This window comes from Echinops telfairi, unplaced genomic scaffold, assembly GCF_000313985.2.
Source record: "Echinops telfairi isolate 266 unplaced genomic scaffold, ASM31398v2 ScPeMD7_655;HRSCAF=1070, whole genome shotgun sequence".
NCBI classification, from domain to species: domain Eukaryota; kingdom Metazoa; phylum Chordata; class Mammalia; order Afrosoricida; family Tenrecidae; genus Echinops; species Echinops telfairi.
In genome coordinates this window covers 16,828,611-16,849,717 of record NW_022104553.1, presented here as the reverse complement: position 1 = coordinate 16,849,717, position 21,107 = coordinate 16,828,611, and the positions used below count along the sequence as shown (strand labels likewise).

Genomic DNA, 21,107 nt, shown 5'->3' with positions numbered 1-21,107 from the left:
TTTTGCAACTACCTGTGTTAGGCAGGGGTCTCTAGAGAAACAAAAGCAGGACACTTGTGAATCTGTCTATCTATCTATCTATCTATCTATCTATCTATCTATCTATCTATCTATCTATCTATGATAGGTTTATACAGCCAGAAGGAATATAATAGCTAATCAGTCCACGCAGCAGTACAGAGGGCTCAGTTTAACTCACTTTCGTGGAAGAGCTAATAGACTGAAAGTCCTGCGACTCACAGAGGAGGCTTCTGTCCAAGGTTGAGGAAGCACACGAGTCTTCCCTCAGGCAAGACAGGCAGAGTCTGCCGGAAGACAGCAGACCCCAGGGGAGGTCAGTAGCTCCCAGGCGCAGCGAGGCAGGTCCTGATTGGATCTGGAACTCAAGCACAGCGACAGGATCCACCAACCTCAAGCTCAAGCAATGTCCACACCAGCTGCGTGGCAAAGCGGGTCTCAAAGCTCGAGCTTGAGAGACACAATCCATGGGTTGGCTTACCCCACAGGTCGTGCAGCAAACAGTTGAGGCTGAGAACTAGCTACAGCAGCAGCACGCTGGTCTGATCACCGGGGACCAAGAGAGACAGGGGCGGGCCCACCAGAACCATTTATCTCTTTACCCTCCAATCAAACTGCGACCTGATTAATCTCCGCCCACATGTTCTGATTGGACAGGTTGGCACAATAAACCTAAGGATCACACTACCACTCATATTTTGGATGGGGCTGTGGGCAGAGATGAGGCTCATAGATGATTAACTTCAATTCAGGAGCCACGATTGGAACTCCGTTTTAGATGATTCCACACACCGGTTGCACATTCCAAATTCTTGGGCCTTCAGTTATCTTAGCGTTCTGAAAATTCGGATCGATCCCACCCACCCATCAACCAACCCACCAACCGGCGGGACAGAACCTACTGGGTGGGGAGCAAGTAAGTGGCCAACGCAATCCTTCCAAGAGATCATGACATGCTATTTACATCTCACTTAGATTGTATTAGGTATTACATGTAAGCTAATGATGATTCGAGGCACACAGGAGGATGTGTAGAGAGTAGGTTCCAACTCATGGGGGCTGGGGGCATAAGAGGACAAAGCACCGCGCCACCCAATCACTGTTGTGCTCCAGCCTGCTGGGGCAGCCACTGTGTCACTCCGTCTCTGCTCTGCTGACCTTGGCATTGACCAAGCAGGACGGCCTTCTCTGGCCCGGGGACCGCTCTCTCTGAACCACATGTCCAAAGCGCTTGAGGTGAAGTCTCACTGTCCTCGCTTAGAAAGAGTGTTCTGGCTGGAGGCTGTACTTGTCTCTTTCTTTTAATCGTTGACTTGGGAACTCTTACAGATGTTATAACAACCCGTCTTCAATGGGATCAAGCGGAATTGCTGCCTCCGTCCAGTTTCAAACATCTTCTTTCTTCTGGAATGCTTTGATATCAGCTCCCCTTTATCCCCTTCCTCTCCTCCCCGACCCCCCGGGAACCCTTAATACACACACACACACACACACACACAATGTTTGCCGTATCTTACACCACCCAATGTATCCGTTCACCTGCAGTTCTGTTATGCGTTCCCCTCCAGTGGGGTTATACAGTCCTCACTGCTGTCAGCTCCCCCTCTCCCTCGAGGCGGTACTCTTCCCATGACAAATCTACTGGTTCATCTGGCGGTCCACAGCACTTTCAATATTCTCCGCCAGCATCGTCATTCAAGTGCACCAGTGCTTGTGCCATCTCCTTACTCCTGGTCCAACGTTCGCGTGCACACCCTGAGACGGAGAGTGCCCCGGAAGTGACACCCTTGGGCTTCCCAGGATGAACGAGGTCTGGTGTAGGCCTTTCCTCCGTGTGATGCCTGTTTGACTTCTCAACTTGCCGCTTCCCCGAGCGTCCACTGTGATCCAAGCCAAACGAAATCCTGCCCACTTCCATCTTTCCTCCGTCCATCATGCTGTTGCCTGTGGGTCCAGGCATGAGGGGCTTTGTTTCCCTTGCCCTGAGCTGCTGTACTTAAACTTCATTTCCCCAGGACTCCAAGGCCTGGGCACTTGGAGCAAGCAAGGCTGTGTCACATGCAAATACTATGTCCGTTTATACAAGGGGGCTGAGCATTCGAGGATCTTGGTATGGGGCAGTGTGGGGGTGAGGGCGCGGGTTGCCTGGAAACCCCGCTCCCCCCTTGAATCGGAAGGAAGACTGTGTAGACTGAAAGAGTTGTCAGCATGCGCTCCAGAGCCAGGCTCTGTGGGTTCCAAGTGTGATTCCGCAGGGATCAGACAAGCTGGGTGACCTCAGGTCTCCCTGCAAAGAGCAAACTGTGTGTGGAATTGTTTAGAACCACAAACTGTGGGTTGTTGCTTATTGAAAATGAAAACCAGGCTGCAGGCGGCCAGGGAAAGGCATGCTGATTCAGAGCATGCAAGCTGGGGAGGCCAGAGTCAGTCCCGATTGATTGACAGCAACCCTGTGGATGGAGGCCAGCGGTCCCACGGGGCTTCCAAGGCTGTAGTCTTCCCCGAAGCAGACTGCCTCGCCTTCTTCCTGCGGAGTGGCTGCTGGGTTCGAACCATCAACCTCTTCAGTGAGCAGCCAAGGGCTTCAGCCCTGCACCACCAGGCACAATGTTACTTTGAGAAGTCAGGTAGGTGCCCTTGGCTCAAGCCCTGGTGTTCTCCCTCAGTCGCCTGGTCTGCACGGGCAAGTGGGACGGTGGCAAATGGAAGAATGCAGAAGCACCGGCGCCTGGGAGTGATGGCGCCGACAAAGAAGGCTGCACTGATCTAATATTTAAATGAATATCAACCAAAGCCCCTGTCAACCATGCGCTCCCAGGAGAAAGAACAGATTGGCATTGGGAGACGTCCAGCCAGAGCGGAGACTTTGTCCCATGTCCTTTGGCGTGTGGTCCGGAGGACCAGCCCTTGAGAAGGACATCGTGCTTGGGAAATCAAGGGTCCGTGATGGACGAGATGATCCTCGATGAGAGAGGTTGGCACAGCTCTGCCCCCCCAGCCCCAAACATAGCAGTGACTGTAACTGTAAGGAAGGTACGGGGCTGGGCAGTGTTTCCTCCTCGTGTGCGTGAGCTGGATGCGTGGTGGAACGGACTCCACCGCCCTGCACAACACCAACCAATCTTCCTAGAGGAGCTGGTGTGGCGTGCACAGGCAGACGTGAAGAGGGACAGTATTCTCAGAGATGCAAAAGACAAACACACCCCCTCACACACACACACACTATAGAGCAGCTCCTGTGGGCCTCTGAGCAGGTAACTCTCCACAGGAGTAGAAAGCTTCACCTTTCTCCTGTGGACTGGCTGGTGGATTCAAACTGCTGACCTTGTGGTTCTCAGCCCAACTGGTCACCACTGTGCCTGCCACCAGGGCTGCTCCTGAGCAAAGGACAGGAGGAAATGTGTGTTGCTGGCCCAGGGCTTTGCCAATCTCTTCTGCTAGACCGCCAGCCCTGGGCAGGATCTGTGTTCTTTTTCTATGACGGTCATGACAGACTACCATTATAGTACCCGTATCTCGTTTTCTGACTCACGGCACCTCCACGTGGGTCACAGAAGAACTGGGCTCCCCTGGGATTTTCAGTGAATGCTTTTTCGGTTGTAGATCACCAGGCCTTTCTTCCTTGTTTGTCTTAGCTGGAAGCTTCATATAAAATTTTACATATATATATGTTATACATGTGAATATACGTATTTCTAACTTTAAAACCCTTTGTTGTGATTTGAGGGAGTGCTAACAGCACAATGGGTTTCCTTCCATTCAACAATAATCCGTACACAGGTTGATCTGTGACATTGATCGCAATTCCCATAGTGCAACAGCACTCTGCACTTCCTTCCGGATGGGGGGTGTGTGTGTCCCCACTTCCGGTCGTTCTTCTTGCCTCTCCTTTCCTGTGTTCTGCGCTTTCTCCCTGAGTGAAGGTTGGTCTTTAGATTGAGGATGGCTGATTAGTCTGAGGAGTGGGTACCACCCTGGAGTTACTGTTCACCCTGGACACCTGTCTAGTGTTGGGCTGAAGGTTGAGCCATGCTGGTTGGTGCTCTGGGAGATTTTATATATATATATACATATATAACAAAATTGATGTTTCATAGTTTTCTTTCGTTTATTAGTTGGGATTTATACATATATCCTATCACTCCGTATTTCAATCACATCAAACAGAATTGTACAATTGCTACCACAATCAGTTTCCAAACATTCTTTTTTGGTCTTCGTTTTAATTTTTTTCAAACATTCTTTTTCTACATGGACTCCTCAACATCGTCTCCCTTTTACTGCCCCCCCAACTGTACTCCCCTCCTCCCCCAGAGCCCCTTATTCTACTTGCTGTTCCAATAGGGTTACCAATCCTGAGTTTTATATACCGAAAAATGGAAAAGCATATAGATTTTAATAAAAAGTCGTTGTCATATGGAGATTATTCAAGAGTTTTCATCAACCACAACAAAAAATCCTAAAAACATCATTCTATTCCATTAAAGAAGTTTTTCAAGCTGTTCATTCATAAAGATGTGAAAGATCTCCGGTGGGCCAGCAGTTAAGCACTGGGATGGTCACCGAGAGGCTGATCACCAGGAGAAAAAGATCTGACCATCTGCTCCTATGAAGATTCCCGCTGGGAAAACCCGATGGGGCAGTTCCACTCTGTCACACAGAGTCACCAGGAGTCAAATGGACTCCTGAGGCCTGTCCGCAACACTGCCTACTGTACATATCAGTAGACTATTACTATTAGATCCTACCTGTTGGCCATTCTCAACAACCACCATTGTCTCTATGAGTCAGAGGAAACCTGCCTCAAACAACAGAAGGGCCAGAAGGCACACATGTTCAGCGATAATATATAAAGATGATAATAAAACCATCAAGGATAAGAAAGATAGGAGACAGTAAAAGAAAGGAGTCAGACACATGTTATGGTAGCATGCTCACCTCAGCCCCTCTGGATGGTCTATGTGGAACTGGGAGGAGAGAGAGCATCTTTCCTATCTTGGGACATTTATAGGTAGCCGTAAGCCATGCATCTTCCGTGGTGACATGCGTCACAAGGTGGGTGGTGTCTACATTAGGTCCCTGAGCTCACAGGTGAGGAACCTCATACCTGCATTGCGGGAAGGTACAAGGGGGGTTGGGTGTCACGGCAGGAAGAGAGAGCAAAAGGATCATGTCTGCTTCTGTAGGGAGATAGACCCCACCCTGTGCTCACTTGAAGGCAGCATGGCTGTTAGGGGAGAATCTGTGGGAATGATACGTAAAGCACAATCATGTACTTGGACTTTACCTCTCACTGACCAACGTGGAGGCTTTCCTACCGTGGAAGACCAGCTTTCCAGATCCCTCTGTGAGAAGGTAGGGGATATGGTCCTCATCATACTTCCCTCCGTGTTCGTTTCCCACATCTATGGGTCTCGTAATCTTGCCTCTAGCTTTATAGTCTAACAACTGTCGTATTAACAAGTCACAAGAGAGTACAGTTTTTTTTCCCCTGTCAAAAGTTACATTAAAAACAAGGATGGGTGTTTCAGGGACTTGAAAGAACAGTGTCCTTATTCTTAATCTTCTTTGGTCACAGTTTTGATTCTTGGTAGACAAAGGCCTCTTGATCGGCTCTCCAAGGACACGGAAGGCTGGGAGGAGAGACCAGCGGGAGAGAGGGGGATGCCTGCGCTGGGGCTGGAGCCCCCAAAAGGGTGGGCTTGAAGAGGACCCCCCCTTCACAGAAGTCCTCTCTCTCTCTTTCAAGGTGACAAGGCCGATTATGAATTTTCCTGGACGTGGGACACATCTTCTAGAGAGGCCTTGGCCCAAGGGACCCCTACCACAGACCTATCTGGTCTCACTGGTACCACCAGGAGCCCAGGTGACCGAGTTCCCACTCCAAGGGTCCCAGGTAACACAGGTGAGCGATGTGATTGGAACGTGGGGACCAGGGTAGAGCGATGGACGCCACACTCCTCGATGGGGTCCCAACGGTCACCTAAAGGGTCTACTGGAAATGCACCCTCAAGCCCCACGACCTCCCACCAGGGACACCAGGCGTAGCCAAGGACACCAGGTGGCGCCTGGACACAGCTGAGGCGCCGGAGAGGGGGGCACTAGGGCCGCGTGAAGTCGCCCGGCGACCCGTGACGTCACGAGGCCCTGCGCTTTCCCATTGGTCGGTCCGTCCTGACGTGTCAGTTCCTTGGGGCGCGGGTGGGCGGGGCAGGCTGACCTCTGGTCGTTTGCCTCCTCTCCTCCTGCAGGCTCCTTCGCGAAGAAGCCATGGCCGGAGCGCCGACTGCGACCCACAGTGGTCAGGACAGAGCCCCCCACCCGTCCCCCAACTCCCCCCACCTCCCCGAGGCCTCCAGGACCGCCGCTGACCCCTCACTCCACCCGCCAGGTGACCTCTGAGCCAACAGCTTCCAGGCGCGAAATCACCTCCTTCGTTCCTGACACTTCCCCACCAACCCTTGACCCTGCCTCCTGGATGAACCCTGACCCCCCGTCCACGCCTCCTAACCTTGCTCTGTCCACTCCCGACCCCACTGTGGTTTCAGACCTCATCCCAGAACTCCCACCCACCTCACCACCCACTCTGCCCAAAGAGCCAACCTCTGACCCATCAGCACCTGCTGAGGTGACCAGCGAGCACCTTACCTCCAGGCAGATCCCAGAATCTCACACAACCCCGGGCTTGGACACAACCTCATACCTTGCCACCACCTCAGGATCTTCTGGGTCCCCAGACCCCTTCTTCACCCCTCACACCCTCACCCCCATTCCTCACTCCACCGTGAACCCTCACCCCACCACTCACCCTCACCCCACTACTCACCCTCACCCCACCACTCCTAGGGCTGGCCCCACCATGACCCCCTCTCCCACCACAACTTCTGACCCCATCACAAGCTCTGTGATCACCAAGTCCCTTCCAACCTCTTTGGGGACAGAGTTTCCCTCTACCACTCCAGCACCGGTGGTCAAGCCCACCCTATTGCCCCAGTTGACCTCTACAGGAGCCATTCACCCCTCCACACTCCAGGTGCAGAATCTCAGCCCTTCTCCAGCCTCAGTTTCCAGCCCCTTCAAGCCTCCTCCAGTCCCAAGCAGGGACCCACTGCCCACTGAAGACTTCAGACCACCTAGAAGCCAGAGCCCCACGCTAACCTCCCCACCTACACAGACCCCACTCTCAGCCTCTGGCATCACCGTGAGTCCTGACCCCCACCTCATGGCCCATCCCTGGGATCAGCCTTCCCCTGACAGCCTCTCGATAGGATCTACCCCTGGTCACAGCCCAGACCCCCTTGGCCCATGTGTGGTCCCCACACCTCCTGTGAAGGTCATGGCTTGTGAGCCACCTGCTCTGGTGGAGCTGGTGGCCGCTGTGAGAGACGTGGGTGTCCAGCTGCAGCAGCTGACCCAGGTCCTAGAGCGAGACCAACAAGAGCGCCAGGCCTTGGGGCTGGGGCTGACCCAACTGATGGAGGCCACCAAGGGTCTGGGTCAGCTGGGTGAGGCTGTGAAGAGACTGGCCGAGGTGGCCTGGGCCCCCAGCACATCCTCACCAACTACCACCACCCAAGAGGAGGAGGAGAGGCCCCTGAGGGGAGATGTATGACTCTCTGGGATGGGGGTGGGTGGGTTTGATACCCACCATGCCACTCTTGCCACTTACAACCCAAACCAACTAACACCAACAACTCTAAATAAAAATATGCCAATGATGGATTCTGGGGCACTAGGAGAACCCTACATAGACTCACAAGAGTGATTTGATTTACAAACATCACAGTTACAGAACCAGGTGGCAATGATGATGATGATGACGATGGTGGTGGTGGTGGTGGTGGTGGTGATAATGGTGATCATGATGAGGATGATGGGGGGGATGGTGGTGATGATGGTGATGGTCATGATGATAATGGTGTTCGTGGCGATGGTGATATTGATGATGGTGATGAGGGGGAGGAGGAGGATGGTGGCGGTGGTGATGGGGAGGAGGAGGATGGTGGTGATAGTGGTGGTGGTGGTGATGGTGAGAATGATGGTGGTGGTGAGGACGGTGGTGATGGTGGGGAGGATGGTGGTGATGGGGATGGAGATGATGGTGGTGATGGGGATGATGGTGGTGCTGACGATGATGGTGGTGGTGGGGACGGTGAGCATCATGGTGAGGAGGAGGATGGTGGGGATGATGGGGATGGAGATGATGGTGGGGATGGGGATGATGGTGGTGCTGACGATGATGGTGGTGGTGGGGACGGTGAGCATCATGGTGAGGGGAATGATGGTGGTGAGAATGGTGGTGGTGGGGATGATGAGGTGGTAACGATAATGAAGATGACAATAATCATGATCAGGTGACAATGATGGGGATGACGATGGGGAGGATGATCACAAGGATGAGGATGATGACGAAGGTGATGAAGATAAGCCCTGCCCACAGCGAGAGGAACACGCAGTCTTGGCTGCTTTGGGAACAGAGCTTGACACGGACGACTGGTCACTGGATGCCTTTTGCATGCACAGTGCACGATAATAATTATGACTAAGCTACGCCCGTGCTCAGTAGCTACGCCCGTGCTCAGTGCGTCAGGCTCTGCTCTGAGGTCTTTGCACACACAATGTTGCTCCAGCTTCACGCCCATCCGCTGGAGGAGCCACTGTTAGCTCAGCACATAAGGGGTGAACTTCGGGTCCCCGGTGGACCTGAGGAGTTAGCTAACCTTTAGGGATGAGCTTTCTCCAGCCATCGATGTGGTTGTGTGTGTGGGGTGGGTTGGGGGTGGTTGTCAAGCTGACCCTGGCTCCTAGCAACCCTGTTTCCTGCCGGGGAGGTCTTCCTCCCATGGAGCTGCGGGTGGGATTGAACCTCCAGCGTTCGGTCGTCGTGGCGCATGAGGCTCCTTATGTACAAGGCCCACCGCCATTGAGTCCGTGCTGACTCACAGTGACCCCCAGGGGTGTCTGAGACGAACTGCTTACTGGAGTAGAAAGCCCAATTTTAGAAAGCCCAATCTCTCATTGGCGGAGCTGCTGGTGGCTTCGAACTGCGGACCATGTGGATCACAGCCCAACGCGTAACCACCGCGCCACCAAGGCTCCGTTATGTACAGGACGGTGAGACCTTATATCTGTCCATCCTGTCCCCTCTGCATTGTGTAGCGCAGCTCTCCCTGGCTGCCGCTACTACCTGGATGGACAATCAGCCCTCGCCAGGGGTCCCTGGGTGGTCCACATGCCCACGTGCTCCATTCCTAGCCAAAATGTTGGGTTTCCGGTGCACCCAGAAGTCACGACAGGAGTTGGTGGTGGAGGGGAGGGTGGGCATTTGCTGGTGAAAGATCTCGACCTGTGAGTCCCGTGGAGCACTTCCACTCCGCCCACGAGGGGGCGCCACGCGCTGCGACCGACTCGATGGTAACCAGCAACATAGACTGTCCTCAGCAGGCACGTCTAGGGAGGAACTCTGTGGTTCTCCATCTCAGGAAGGACGGGGGCTCAGAGAGGGCAAGGCCCTTGCCCAGCGCCACACAGTGCAGCCAGGACTCAAACCCAGAGCCCGGTGATGTGAACGTCCTGCTGGCGCTCTCGCTGCCTCCTCGGTGCCTCTGTTTGCTGGGCTGCCCATTGGGGCCTGGCTTGGAAGACCTTCCACTCCAATCCAGGCTGCTGCAGCCTCAGGTAGGAATCTGTCCCCTCCTCCCCCCCCACCTTCTCCTCCTCTTCCTCCTCCTCTCTCTCTGTAGTGGAGCCTGACTTAGAGGCCAAGTAAGGTCATGGAGGTTGGCGGCCCCGCGGGCTGCAAAGGCCAGTGGGGTCCAGTTACTCGCGGGAGGGTGGGGGGTGGGGGTGCCGTCTGGGGGTCCTGATGGATGGACTGTGCGCCCGGCCAATGGGCGAAGGAGCACGTGGAGCATTACCCGTCCCCCAGATCCTATTAAGCCCCGAAGACTTAAATAACTTCTGACTCGCACCCTGGGGAGGAGGGCTGAGGGGGGACTTCTGCCTGCTACCCTCTGCTGGGGTTCAGAAGGTGGCACCCTGATTCGGAAGAGAATGCCACCTTTGCCATTTCCAGGTGGGAGCTGGTGAACCCTGCCTCAGGGTCACACACACACACTCCCCACGCACCACCACCCCCAATAAAAAGAAAAAAAAAGAAACTACAGATGCCGTGGAGTTCAGGCTCCTTGGCTCTCCGTGCAGACTGGAGCTGCAGGGGGCGTGGTGGGGGCGGAGGGGACGGTGTGCACTGCTGGGCACTCTGGCCCAAGGTTCCTCCACCCACTGCTGCACGCTGCCAGCCCCAAAGGAGTGGGTGCTTAATAACCCGGTCACTCTATCCCTGCTTGGCCAGGCAACTAAGCCCAAACATCTGGCCCCTGGACCCAAGGCCAAGATGAGTAGCCAGTCCCCACCCACTACTGGCCCTGACCCTGACCCTGGGACAGCTGAGACTGATCCTGTGTCTACAGCAGCTTACACCAAGCCCAGAACAGTAGCTACTGAGGCCCAGCAAGCTCAGATGCAGAAAGCCATTGGACGAAACAGCAGGTATCCACAGGCTGCAAACACCAGGAACTCTTAGCCAAGTAGGAGTGCAGGAAACTTCCCAAGTTATAATGGGGTGGGGCAGGGGGAGGGGCGAGACATCTGTGGCATTTCCCATGGACGTTTGGATGGTTCACATGGAAAATTCTGAAGCGTTGAGTGGACAACTTGATAGCCCAATTATTATTCTGTTGTATGCACACGCTACATTTTGCTAATCCATTCATCTGCTGGTAGGTGTTTATATTGTTTCTGGTTTGGGGCTCGCAGGAATAGTGTCGCCGTGAACATTTCCATACGTAACTTTTTGAGGGAATGCTACATTGTTTTCTGTAGTCATGCACTATCTTACACTCCCACTGGCTGTGCACAAGGGTTCCCATTTCTCCACAGCCTCCTCAACACTTGCTAACGTCATTAGATCGCAGCCCTTCTGCAGGGTGTGAAGTGGGTCAGAGCGAGTTTGCAACCTCTTATTTCTGCCTTCCTCATTCAGATGCCCAAGTTCCAGCTTCCCCAAGGGAGGAACAAGGGCCTCACCAATGCACCAACACACACACTTTCACACACACACGCTGACACATGCACACACATTTTCACATGCTCCCGTTTGGCACACACATTCACTCACACTCCCATCATACATTTGCACAGACACACGTTGACACAGATGCTTAGAGCTACACATAGTCCCTCTCCTGCTTGCACACACTCACATTTTCACATGCTCTCACATTTTTTTTCACATTCACCTGCACACTCACCTCATATATTTGCACAGCCACTCAGCCATGTTTGCATTCACATTGAGGCTCACACATGCACATATATACCTTTGTACATGCACAGACTCACAGTACACACAAACACAGATACACTCATACATGCACAGACACACGGGCTCTCACACTCAACATAAATACATTTACACACGTGTCCAAGCTCACACACATGCACTCATACAGGCCCAGAGTCACACATACCCACACATCCATAGTCACACAGACTCCCATACTCCCGCACATATACACGTGCTCACGCTTCCACAGACTCACACTCACATGTGAACATTCACATAGATTCTCACTCTCACACTCACACACACATTCACACAGACACTCTCACATCCACATCGACCCACACATTCTCACACACACTCGTACATCTGCCATCTTCACAGGGCCCCCCTCTCATGATGGCAGGACAGCCCCCAGGTATAGGATCAGGGACAAATTCCACTTATCGCTGGCCGGCTGTGTGAGCTCAGACAAGTACATTGGCCACTCTGGTGGCCATCTCTGAAAGAGACAGGAGTCGAAGCGCCCCCGGAGGAAGATTGAAGAAGAACTGGTGCCTCTGAGGATGGTGCTGGCGAAGACTACTGAACGTCCCACAGACTGCCAAAGGAACAAACAAGTCTGTCCTGGAATCAGTGCAGCCAGCACGCTCCTTTGAGGCAACCATTGTGAGACTTCATCTCACGTCCTTTGGACCCGTTGTCGGGAGAGACCAGTCCCTGGAGAAGGACATCCAGCCTGGGGCAGTGGAGGGGCAGTGGAGGGGCAGGCCCTCGACGCGGTGGAGGGACACAGGGGCTGTAACCATGGGCTCCGACATAAGAGCAATGGTGAGGATGCTTCAGGACCAGGCGGTGTTTCAACAACAACAATGGACCGGGCAACAACCTGTACGGAAAGAGGAGTCAGGGAACTGACTGGCGGAGCCATAAGTCTGGAAGGGAGCTGATTAGGGAGCAAGCGGCTTAATTAGCACGCCCCCCCGCCCCCATCCCTGGGCCTTCCTGGGAAAAGCCCCCCCTCCTTCCCGGTGGAGGGCCCATCACAGTCAGCATCGCCTCCCAGATAATCCTTCCTCAGCTGCTGCCACCAATTAACACCCTTGGAAGCCCCCCTCCCCCTCACTGCCCAGTGTAATCTCCCCTCTCCCCTGTTCCACCCTCATCCCTGCCCCCTCAGCTCTGGGGGGACACGTTCTTGGCTGCGCGACTTGCATTATTTCAGTTTCAAGGGTCAGGTGGCGGGAGGTCCCGATACATGCCCCCTCCCCCACCTTAAACACCAAGGACCCTCTACTCTGGAAGCCCGTCAGTGTTGTCTGAGAACAGGGGCTCACGGCCCTTCTGTGGCTTGACTTCGGTTCAAAGGGTCGTCGGGGTCACGCCACACATGCACCAGTTCAATCAACACCTCTGGCCACCGAGGGGGGCCGGGGACAGGCTGACACCTGATACAACCCTGAGTAGCCTAGCTCTGGGCTGGCAGCCAAGAAGGGCACTGGAGAGGAAGAGAGAGTGTTTGTGACCAGAGTGGCTGCCAGGAAGGGGCCTGGGCAGGCGGGTGGGGTCAGGTGTGAAGGAGAGAGGGGCCCAGGTGGTGACTGGTTGCAGCGCCTGTGTGACCTCTCCTCCCCCCCCCCCCCCCCATGCCTAAATGTCCAAGTCTCCTAGATGCGAAAACACAGATCCGATTTCCACACACACAGACTACAGAAAGAGACATGCAAACCCTAGGCTCTCCCTGCCCCCTCCTGCTCTTTCTCACACACAGGCCCAAGGTTCACAGACCATAAACATGGATCCAATTTCCACACAGAAAGACATGCAAACACTCATCCTCTCTCACACAGACCCAGAAACATGGATCCAGTTTCCACACACAGGGAAGGACATGTAAACACTCATTCTCTCTCTCTCACACACACACAGGCCCAAGGTTCACAGACACACAGACATGGATCCAATTTCCAAACGTTCCTAGACTCAGAAATACGTATCCCAGCACACAGGAGGAGAAATCATGTCAGGAACGATCTACAAACCAATGAATGCCAAGAAACACCCAGGGCTACCAACAAGGAAGGACTCCCCTCGTGCCAGCACCTTGATTTGGACTGGTCACCTCCCAAACCGGGAAACTATACGTTTCTGGTTTGTGCACGAGGTAACCAAAATGAGGAGCCTTGTACAAAAGGTTCGGCTGCCCAACATCCAGGTGGAAGAAAATGGTGGAGGGAGTTAGGTGGGAGTGAATGTGGGTGGGGTGGACTCCAACCTGTCAATCAGGCCTGATGATGCCTCACTTGGGGTGTGGCCTTCTGATAAGGAAGAAACTGGGAATTCCCTCCTCTCTCTCTCTCTCTGACATATTGCCTTCCTGCTTGCTGAGACTCTGCCTGCCCCACAGACCCTGAGCTGTCAGCACCCCGCCACGTTTCTACCAACTGTGGATTCACTAGAGTCTGCACCCCACAGGCCTGTGGTCTTCCTGCATACCCCTTCACCTTTCAGCAGCTGCTTGAGTCTAAAGAGGACTCTGACTTAGGGACTTGGATTAGTTTGGGCCGAGATGCCTTCTTGATTTAAGATCACTTCTTGATATAAAGCACTTTCTTTTTTTTTAAATGACAAAAACCTTTATTTGAAAGTGAAGGCTATTGATTGGCTTTTGCTTCAGGAACCAGAGAAATTGTCTTGATGTTTCTGTTTGTAGTTATTGTAATTTTATAAATTGGTTTTTTTTAATCATTTTATTGGAGGCTCATACAACTTTTATCACAATCCATCCATCCATCGTGTCAAGCACATTTGTACTTATGTTGCCATCATCATTCTCAAAACATTTTCTTTCTACTTGAGCCCTTGGTATCAGCACCTCATTTCCCCCCCTCCCTCCCCTACCCTCCCTCCCTCATGAACCCTTGATAATTTATAAATTATTATTATTTTTTCATGTCTTACACTGACCATTGTCTCCCTTCACCCACTTTTCTGTTGTCCGTCCTCCTGGGAGGGGTTTATATGTAGATCATTGTCATCAGTTCCCCCCTTTCCCCCCACCTTCCCCTTCCCCTCCTGGTATCACTACTCTCGTGATTGGTCCCGAGGGGTTTATCTGTCCTGGATTCCTTGTTTTGCGAGCTCTTGTCTGTACCTGGGTACATGCTCTGGTCTAGCTGGATTTGTAAGGTAGTACTGGTGTCATGATAGTTGGGGGTAGGGGAGGAAGCATTAAAGAACTAGAGGAAAGTTGTGCTATACTGCACCCTGCCTGGCTCGTCTCTTCCTTGTGACCCTTCTGAAAGTGGATGTCCAATTGACTACTGATGAGCGTTGGGTCTCCACTCTTTCCTCTCCCTCATTCTCATTGATACGGGTTTTTCTGTTTTGTTTTGGGCCTTTGATGCCTGATACCTGATCCCATCAACACCTGATGATCACACAGGCTGGTGTGCTTCTTCCAGGTGGGCTTGCTGCTTCTCAGCTAGATGACCGCCTGTTTACCTTCAAGTCTTTAAGACCCCAGATGCTATATCTTTTGATCGACAGGCACCATCAGCATAAAGCACTTTCATACACATAGATGAGTGTCACTGATCTGGTTTCTCTCGACAACCCTGCCTAACGCGGTGGGTGAGACAGAGAAGCAGAACAGTGAGGGGAGGAGCCCATGGGTGAAGGGGGAGGCAAAGTCTCTCTTTCTCTCACATAATAAAGATGTAAAGACAAAAAGACAAAACCATAAGATACCAGGAACGATTGATTTGATCTCCAGTGGTTGTTTTTAATACTTAAGGTGCAAGGATGAGGATATTAGATGAGAAGAGTCCTCACAGGTGCTGGAGGCCAGAGAACGTGGATAGAAACCCACTTCCAACGGAGATCATGTGCTGCCCTGCCAAGGTCCAGCCCAGCTGCTGCTGGTAAGTGTCATCCAGTCCTTTCCAACCCAGAGCGACCCCATGCACAACAGAACAAGACGCTGCCTGGTCCGCCACCACCCTCACAATGGTTCCTGCGCTTGAGCCTGTCGATGCCGCCGCTGCGCCCGTCCATCTCGTCGAAGGCCTCCCTCTTTTTCACCGTCCCTCCAGTGACCAAGCACCATGGCCTCCAGGGACGGGTCTCTCCTGACAACATGCTGTAAAACGAAGTCTCGTCATTCTTGCCTCTAAGGAGCAGTCTGGCCGTACTTCTTCCAAGACAGACCTGTTTGTTCTTTCGGTAGTCCAGGGTATTGCCGATATTCTTCTCCACAGCCGTCGGCCAAAGGCATCAAGCCTCTTCCAGAAAAGTCCCATGCACCGATTCTTCTTCAAGGACAGCCCTGGCTTACCTTGCTTCTCTCGGCATCATTGATAAAGAATTGTCACTCATACTTTCTTTTTAAATTTTTTTAATCACTTTATTGGGGACTCTTACAGCTCTTAGAACATTCCATACATCAATTGTATCAAGCGTATCTGTACATAGGTTGCCATCATCATTTCCAAAACAATTTCCACTTGAGCCCTTGGTATCAGCTCCTCTTTTTTGCCCTCCCTCCCACCTTCATGAGTCCTTGATCAATTATATATTGTTATTATTATCTTGTATCTTACACCGCCCCTTGTCTCCCTTCACCCACGTCTGTTGTTCGTTCCCTTGGGGGGGGGGGCTATATAGCCAACCTTGTGATGTGTTCCCCCTTTCTCCCCCTCCCCCCTCCCTGACTATCCCCCTCTAGTTCCTGAATGCCTCCTCTCCCCTTTCCCACTACCATGACCCAGTTCGACCTTCCAAATCCAGCTAGACCAGGGAACATACAGATGAGGAGCTCTGGGCACATGGAATTCAGGACAGACCAACCCTCAGGAACAGCAGTGGGAGCAGTGGCCCACCAGTCCTTTCAAGCGGGGTCTGGTCATTGATGCGCGGTAAGATGCCATCAGTTTACCCTGTGCGAAGCAGAAGGAAACACTGCCCGGTCCTCCAATGGTGCTGGCAGGGTAGGGACAGTCAGTCATCCAGTCATTAGCAACCGGGCAAAATGGCAAAGCCCAGCCCTGCCACAGCCCAGAGTGCCTGGGTGAAGACTTGCAGGCATTCGGAGCTGAGACCAGGAGGAGCAGGTGCACGTGTTGGTTGAACGGATCTTTACTGAACATCATGGCGTCAGGGGAATGTGTCCAGACACTGTGGGGCACATCGGGGACCAAGACCCAGAGCCCTGTTCTCCGGGAGCTTAGCGTCCTGTGGAGTCAAACAACGGGGAGCGAGATGGGAGGAGACAGGGGTGGGTGCCGTACAATGGTGGGCTGCCTGAGGGAAGGAGCAGGAGGGGGACTTAAGGAAAGATTTGCAGGTGAGAGGAGAACAGAGTATTGCAGGCGATAGGAATGGGCAGGTGCAAGTGTCCTGAGGCAGCAGAGACATTAAAAACAGACCCTCAGAAACCTGCACCGACCAAGAGAGGGATATATGGGGAGTCCTGGAACGGCCGTCTGCTTTCCCAAGTTTAGGCTTCTCACATCGCGCCGTGAGTCATTCAGACAGCGACGTTGCAGGACCTCCTGGCTCACTTTCTCAGATGGCCACCTCCCGATGGCCAGGGCTCGGGTTTGCTGGTCAAAACCCTGCCGTCGAAGGACGTCATCATTGCAAGAACTCAAGAGGCGTTCGACTCACATCAGAACCGACGTCCGTCGGAACAGACCCCCTTGCCGGTCAGGGACTCCCTGGGTCAGGCTGCAGACACCAGAGATGACAATGACCGCCCTCCCCCCACCCCAATCTGCCGCCAAAAAGAAATACCACCAAACCAAAAAGAGAACCCACTGCCAATGAGTGAGTTCATGCTGACTCACTGACCCAACAGGACAGAGCAAAACTGTCCCCAAAGGGTTCTCAAGGCAGTGCCCATTACGGGAGCGGGCCGCCACGCCTTCTTATCTTCCCCTCTGGGAACAGCCGGTGGGTTTCAATGGCTAACCTTCTGTTAGAGCACCTTAACTGCTGCGCCACCAGCAGTGCCGTAGGAAAAGCGCAGGGCTGCGAAAGCACGAGGTCTGCGGTTCAGAACCGCAAGCAACCTCCCGAGAGCAAGAAGAGGCTGCCTGCTCCCCCTACAGATGTACAGTCTCGGAAACCCTGGGCCGGGATGCGCTGAGCTAGAAGCAGCTAATGGCTGTAGCTTTGCTGTTGCTTGTTATGGATCAGCTTCTTTGGGGCAGAGGCAGTCGGCTTCCGTGAAGATGGACAGCCTTGGGAACACTAGGGGTCTCTGGGTAGGACCCCCCTAGAAGGCGGTGAGTGGGTGGTGAGTCTGAGCTCTCCCTGTATTGGCTGCTTTGGCCGCTCCTCTTGTGTGCAGAAGAGGAGAGAGGCACGGAGACAGTTGGATGCCATTGGGTGGACCTGTACGCGCAGTGGCTCTGTGGGGACAGAATCGTGCTCTGGGGTTTGTGAGACTGTAAGTCTTTATGGACGACCACATCCTTCTCCTGCAGAGCGGCTGGTGTGTTAGAACCACAGACCCGCATGGGTGAGCAGCGGAGGGCTTGACCACCGAGCTTCCAGAGCTCCTGAGAACAGCCAAACCCAGCCTCAACACACCACCAACTCACAGCGACCCTGCAGGCCAGAGTAGAACTGGCCCCTGTGGGCGTCCAAGAGGGTAACTCTTTGCTGTAGCAGAGAGCCTCATCTTTCTCCTGCCTAAGAAAGACAGGTGGCAAATAAGCAGAGGAAAGAAAGAACGAGAGAGAGAGACAAATAAGCAGAGAAAAGAAATGAAAAAGAAAACAAAAGTAGAGAAGACCTCAGGATGTGGGACCCATTTCCCTGCCCAAGCCTGCCAGGCCAGGGGCGAGGTGGGACCCCACTGGCATCTCCTCCTCAGTCTGCTGCGTTTCCACCCCCCTCGCCCCCGCACACCGCCTCCTCCCCAGCCCCCTCCTGCTCTCTCCAGGGCCGCCCCAGGTAGCCCCTGACCGAGCTCACGGGCTGCCTCTTTCGCGGGTGCGGGTCCAGCAGCCCCCAGAGCAGGGCATCAGCCACGGGCGTCAGGCCGAACCAGGGCTGCGGCCGGTCCTGGGGCTCGCCCGAGGCCTGCCAGCTGAGGAAGTCCCCGTAGAAGGGGTCGGCCTCCTCCAGGGGCTGGTCCCAGGGGAAGTAGCCCGTCAGGAGGCAGAAGAGCAGGACGCCCAGGGCCCAGGCGTCCAGGGCCGGCTGGATGGGCAGGCCCGCCGGGAGGGGCGGCGGGGCGCAGAGCTCGGGCGCCGTGTAGGGGATGGGCGGCCCCGCCAGGCGCAGCAGGGTCCCTCGGGGCCGCGTGTGGCCGAAGTCGGTCAGCTTGACGCGTTGGCAGGCGGGGTCGCACACCAGCACGTTCTCCGGCTTCAGGTCCCGGTACACCAGGCCGCGCGCGTGGACGTGCCCCAGGGCCGAGGCCAGCTGCGCCGCGCAGCGCTGGGCGGCCGCCTGCGGGAGGCCCACCTGCAGGAGGGGGCCGCGGGGGGGGGTCCCTGAGCCCCTGCACCCCGCGGAGCCGGTCCGGGCTGGATCCCACCCCCACGGCGACCCGGAGTGGATCCTGCCGGGATCAGGTTCAGAACGCCCCCCTGGGACGCGGTAGGGTGTCCACGGGACCAGGCTGTCACCTCTTCTTCTCCGGGGAGGAGCTAGTGAGTTCGAACTGCCAACCTTCTGGCTGACGGGTTGGGACCACGGGGACGCTGGCTGCAATGAGGTCCGCTCGGCTTGGCCGAGGCCCCCGAGGGACAGCGGGTGGATGACAGGCAGTTGGGAACCTGTGAGGACCAGCGCCCCCTAGTGGGGCCGAGTGGGAGCCAGTGAGGCCCAGAGCCCCCCCCAAAGGAGCTCAGCGGGAAACTGAGGCCCGGCATAGCCCCCCCTCAGTGGAGCCAGGTGGGTGCACCCTAGGGGGGGACCTATTGGGATCCTGTGAGGCTCACGCCCCTCTGTGGGGCCCAGGGGACACCTGAGGCCCAATGTACCCCTAAGGAACCCCAAAGTTCCTAGACCAGGCCCTGCTGGTCTCAGCAGGTAGGTAGAGTCCACTCAGTGAACTCCAAGGAGACCTAAGTTTTCAGTGAGGGCTTTGAGGCCCAGTGAGCCCTCTCCAGGGTCTAAGTGAGGCCCACAGCCAGAAAATTAATTAGATCAATCAATAAATAAACCATACTCAAGTGGATGGTGGTGATGATTGTACAACTCTTAATGAGCTCGAACTATTGAATTATAGGAGTTGTGAATTCTGTGCTCGTAAAAGCTGTTTTAAAATAAACTGTTGCCCCTGAGTTGACTACGTGCCCCACTGCTAACTACAACATTGGCAGTTCCAACCCACCCGCTGCTCTGCGGGAGAGCTCTGTAAAGATGGCCGCCTTGGAAATCAAAAGCCGGTGCCGCAGTTCTACTCTGTCCCATGGGGGTCTCTCTGAGAATGAAGCGACCTGGTGGTGATGGGAACGTTCACGGACACGGGTCACCAAGCCTCTCTTCCGTGGCACCTGCAGGCTGGGCTTGAACCTTCCGCCCCAGTAGTCCAGCACACACCATTTGCTCTACCCGACAGGGAGGGCTTCCGTGAGGGACAACTAACCCACCTTGGGCTGGATGAAGGCGATGAGGTCGCCATGCAGAATGGGCTCCGTCAGGAAGCTATAGGAGTCAGCCGACTCGATGCCGATGCCGTAGGAGGCCACGATAGCCGAATGCGTGCCCAGTGAGAGGCCCACGCAGAACTCGTACAGGAAGCCGCGGAGGGAGGTGGAGGCCTTCGGGAGTTGCTTGAGTGCCATGGGTGTGCCTGTGGGAGGACAAAGGGGCCACAGGAGCCAGTGTTAGGTATTAAACCGTGGTCCCTAAATAGATTGAAATCCTATCCCACACACACCCTGCTATCGATTGGATCTACCAAAACCATGTACCCTTATCCCTATAGACAGGAGTCCCTAAGCACTTGACCATGAGCTGAAAGGTTAATGGTTCCAACCTACCAGAGGAGCCCCGGAAGAAAGGTCTGGCGACCTGCTTCTGAAAGTTCACAGCCCTGCAAACCCCGCAGAGCACAGTGCTGTTGCACACACAAGGGGTCACCCTCAGTTGGAATGGACTTAGAGGCCACCAGCAACCCGTAGTCACCCTATGGAGGGATCTCAAGTCTATCCACCTTGACCAGAGGAGACAGTCTCATTTTCCTTCCTTGGAGCCAAGGGTGTATTTGAACTGCTGACCTGGCAGTGAGCAGCCCAATCCCTAACCCACAGTGCCACCAGGGGTCCTTTCATAGGTGATGGTGTCGTGTAAATGTGACTTTCCAATGCAGCAGGAAACCAAACAATTCGCGTGGCTCACCTTAGGATAGACCCTCAACCGTGGTGGTCTGAAACCAAGAATGAAATCGTTCCGGGGTCTGCTTTTACACACCGAGTTGTGGGGACACACACACACACACACACACACACACACACGCATGCGGAGGCATCGACTCAAGGACACCCGGTTAGGTTTTTGTGTCTGGTTTCTGAGAAGGTTGGAGGATGAGCATAAGCTTGGCCAAAAAGTACCAGAGGAGAAGGAATCCTGTGGGTTGAATTGCACCGCCCCCCTCCGCCCTCCAAATCCATGTCTTAGTTCTAATGCCTAGTCTCTGTGGATGTGACTTTGTTTAGAAATAGGATCTTAAGAGATTTTAATTACTTAACATGAGACCATACTGGAGTAGAAGGAGCCCTGGTGG

The 21,107-nt window shown here is 54.2% G+C and overlaps 2 protein-coding genes across 2 annotated transcripts in view; one reads left to right on the top strand and one right to left on the bottom strand.

The window, feature by feature from the left end:
• Positions 1-7,749, top strand: part of SSC5D (scavenger receptor cysteine rich family member with 5 domains) — a 33,429-nt gene extending 25,680 nt beyond the window's left edge. Inside the window, exons 8-9 of the mRNA XM_045292379.1 lie at positions 5,768-5,923; positions 6,270-7,749. Of these exons, the coding sequence (XP_045148314.1) occupies positions 5,768-5,923; positions 6,270-7,630 (1,517 nt within the window). The 3' untranslated portion in view covers positions 7,631-7,749. The remainder of the gene's footprint in view (positions 1-5,767; positions 5,924-6,269) is intronic.
• Positions 7,750-18,238: 10,489 nt separating this feature from the next.
• Positions 18,239-21,107, bottom strand: part of SBK2 (SH3 domain binding kinase family member 2) — a 10,300-nt gene continuing 7,431 nt past the window's right edge. The window contains exons 3-4 of the mRNA XM_004715714.2: positions 19,972-20,174; positions 18,239-18,838 (exon numbers count right to left, since the gene is read on the bottom strand). Coding sequence (XP_004715771.1) covers positions 18,239-18,838; positions 19,972-20,174 — 803 coding nt within the window. The remainder of the gene's footprint in view (positions 18,839-19,971; positions 20,175-21,107) is intronic.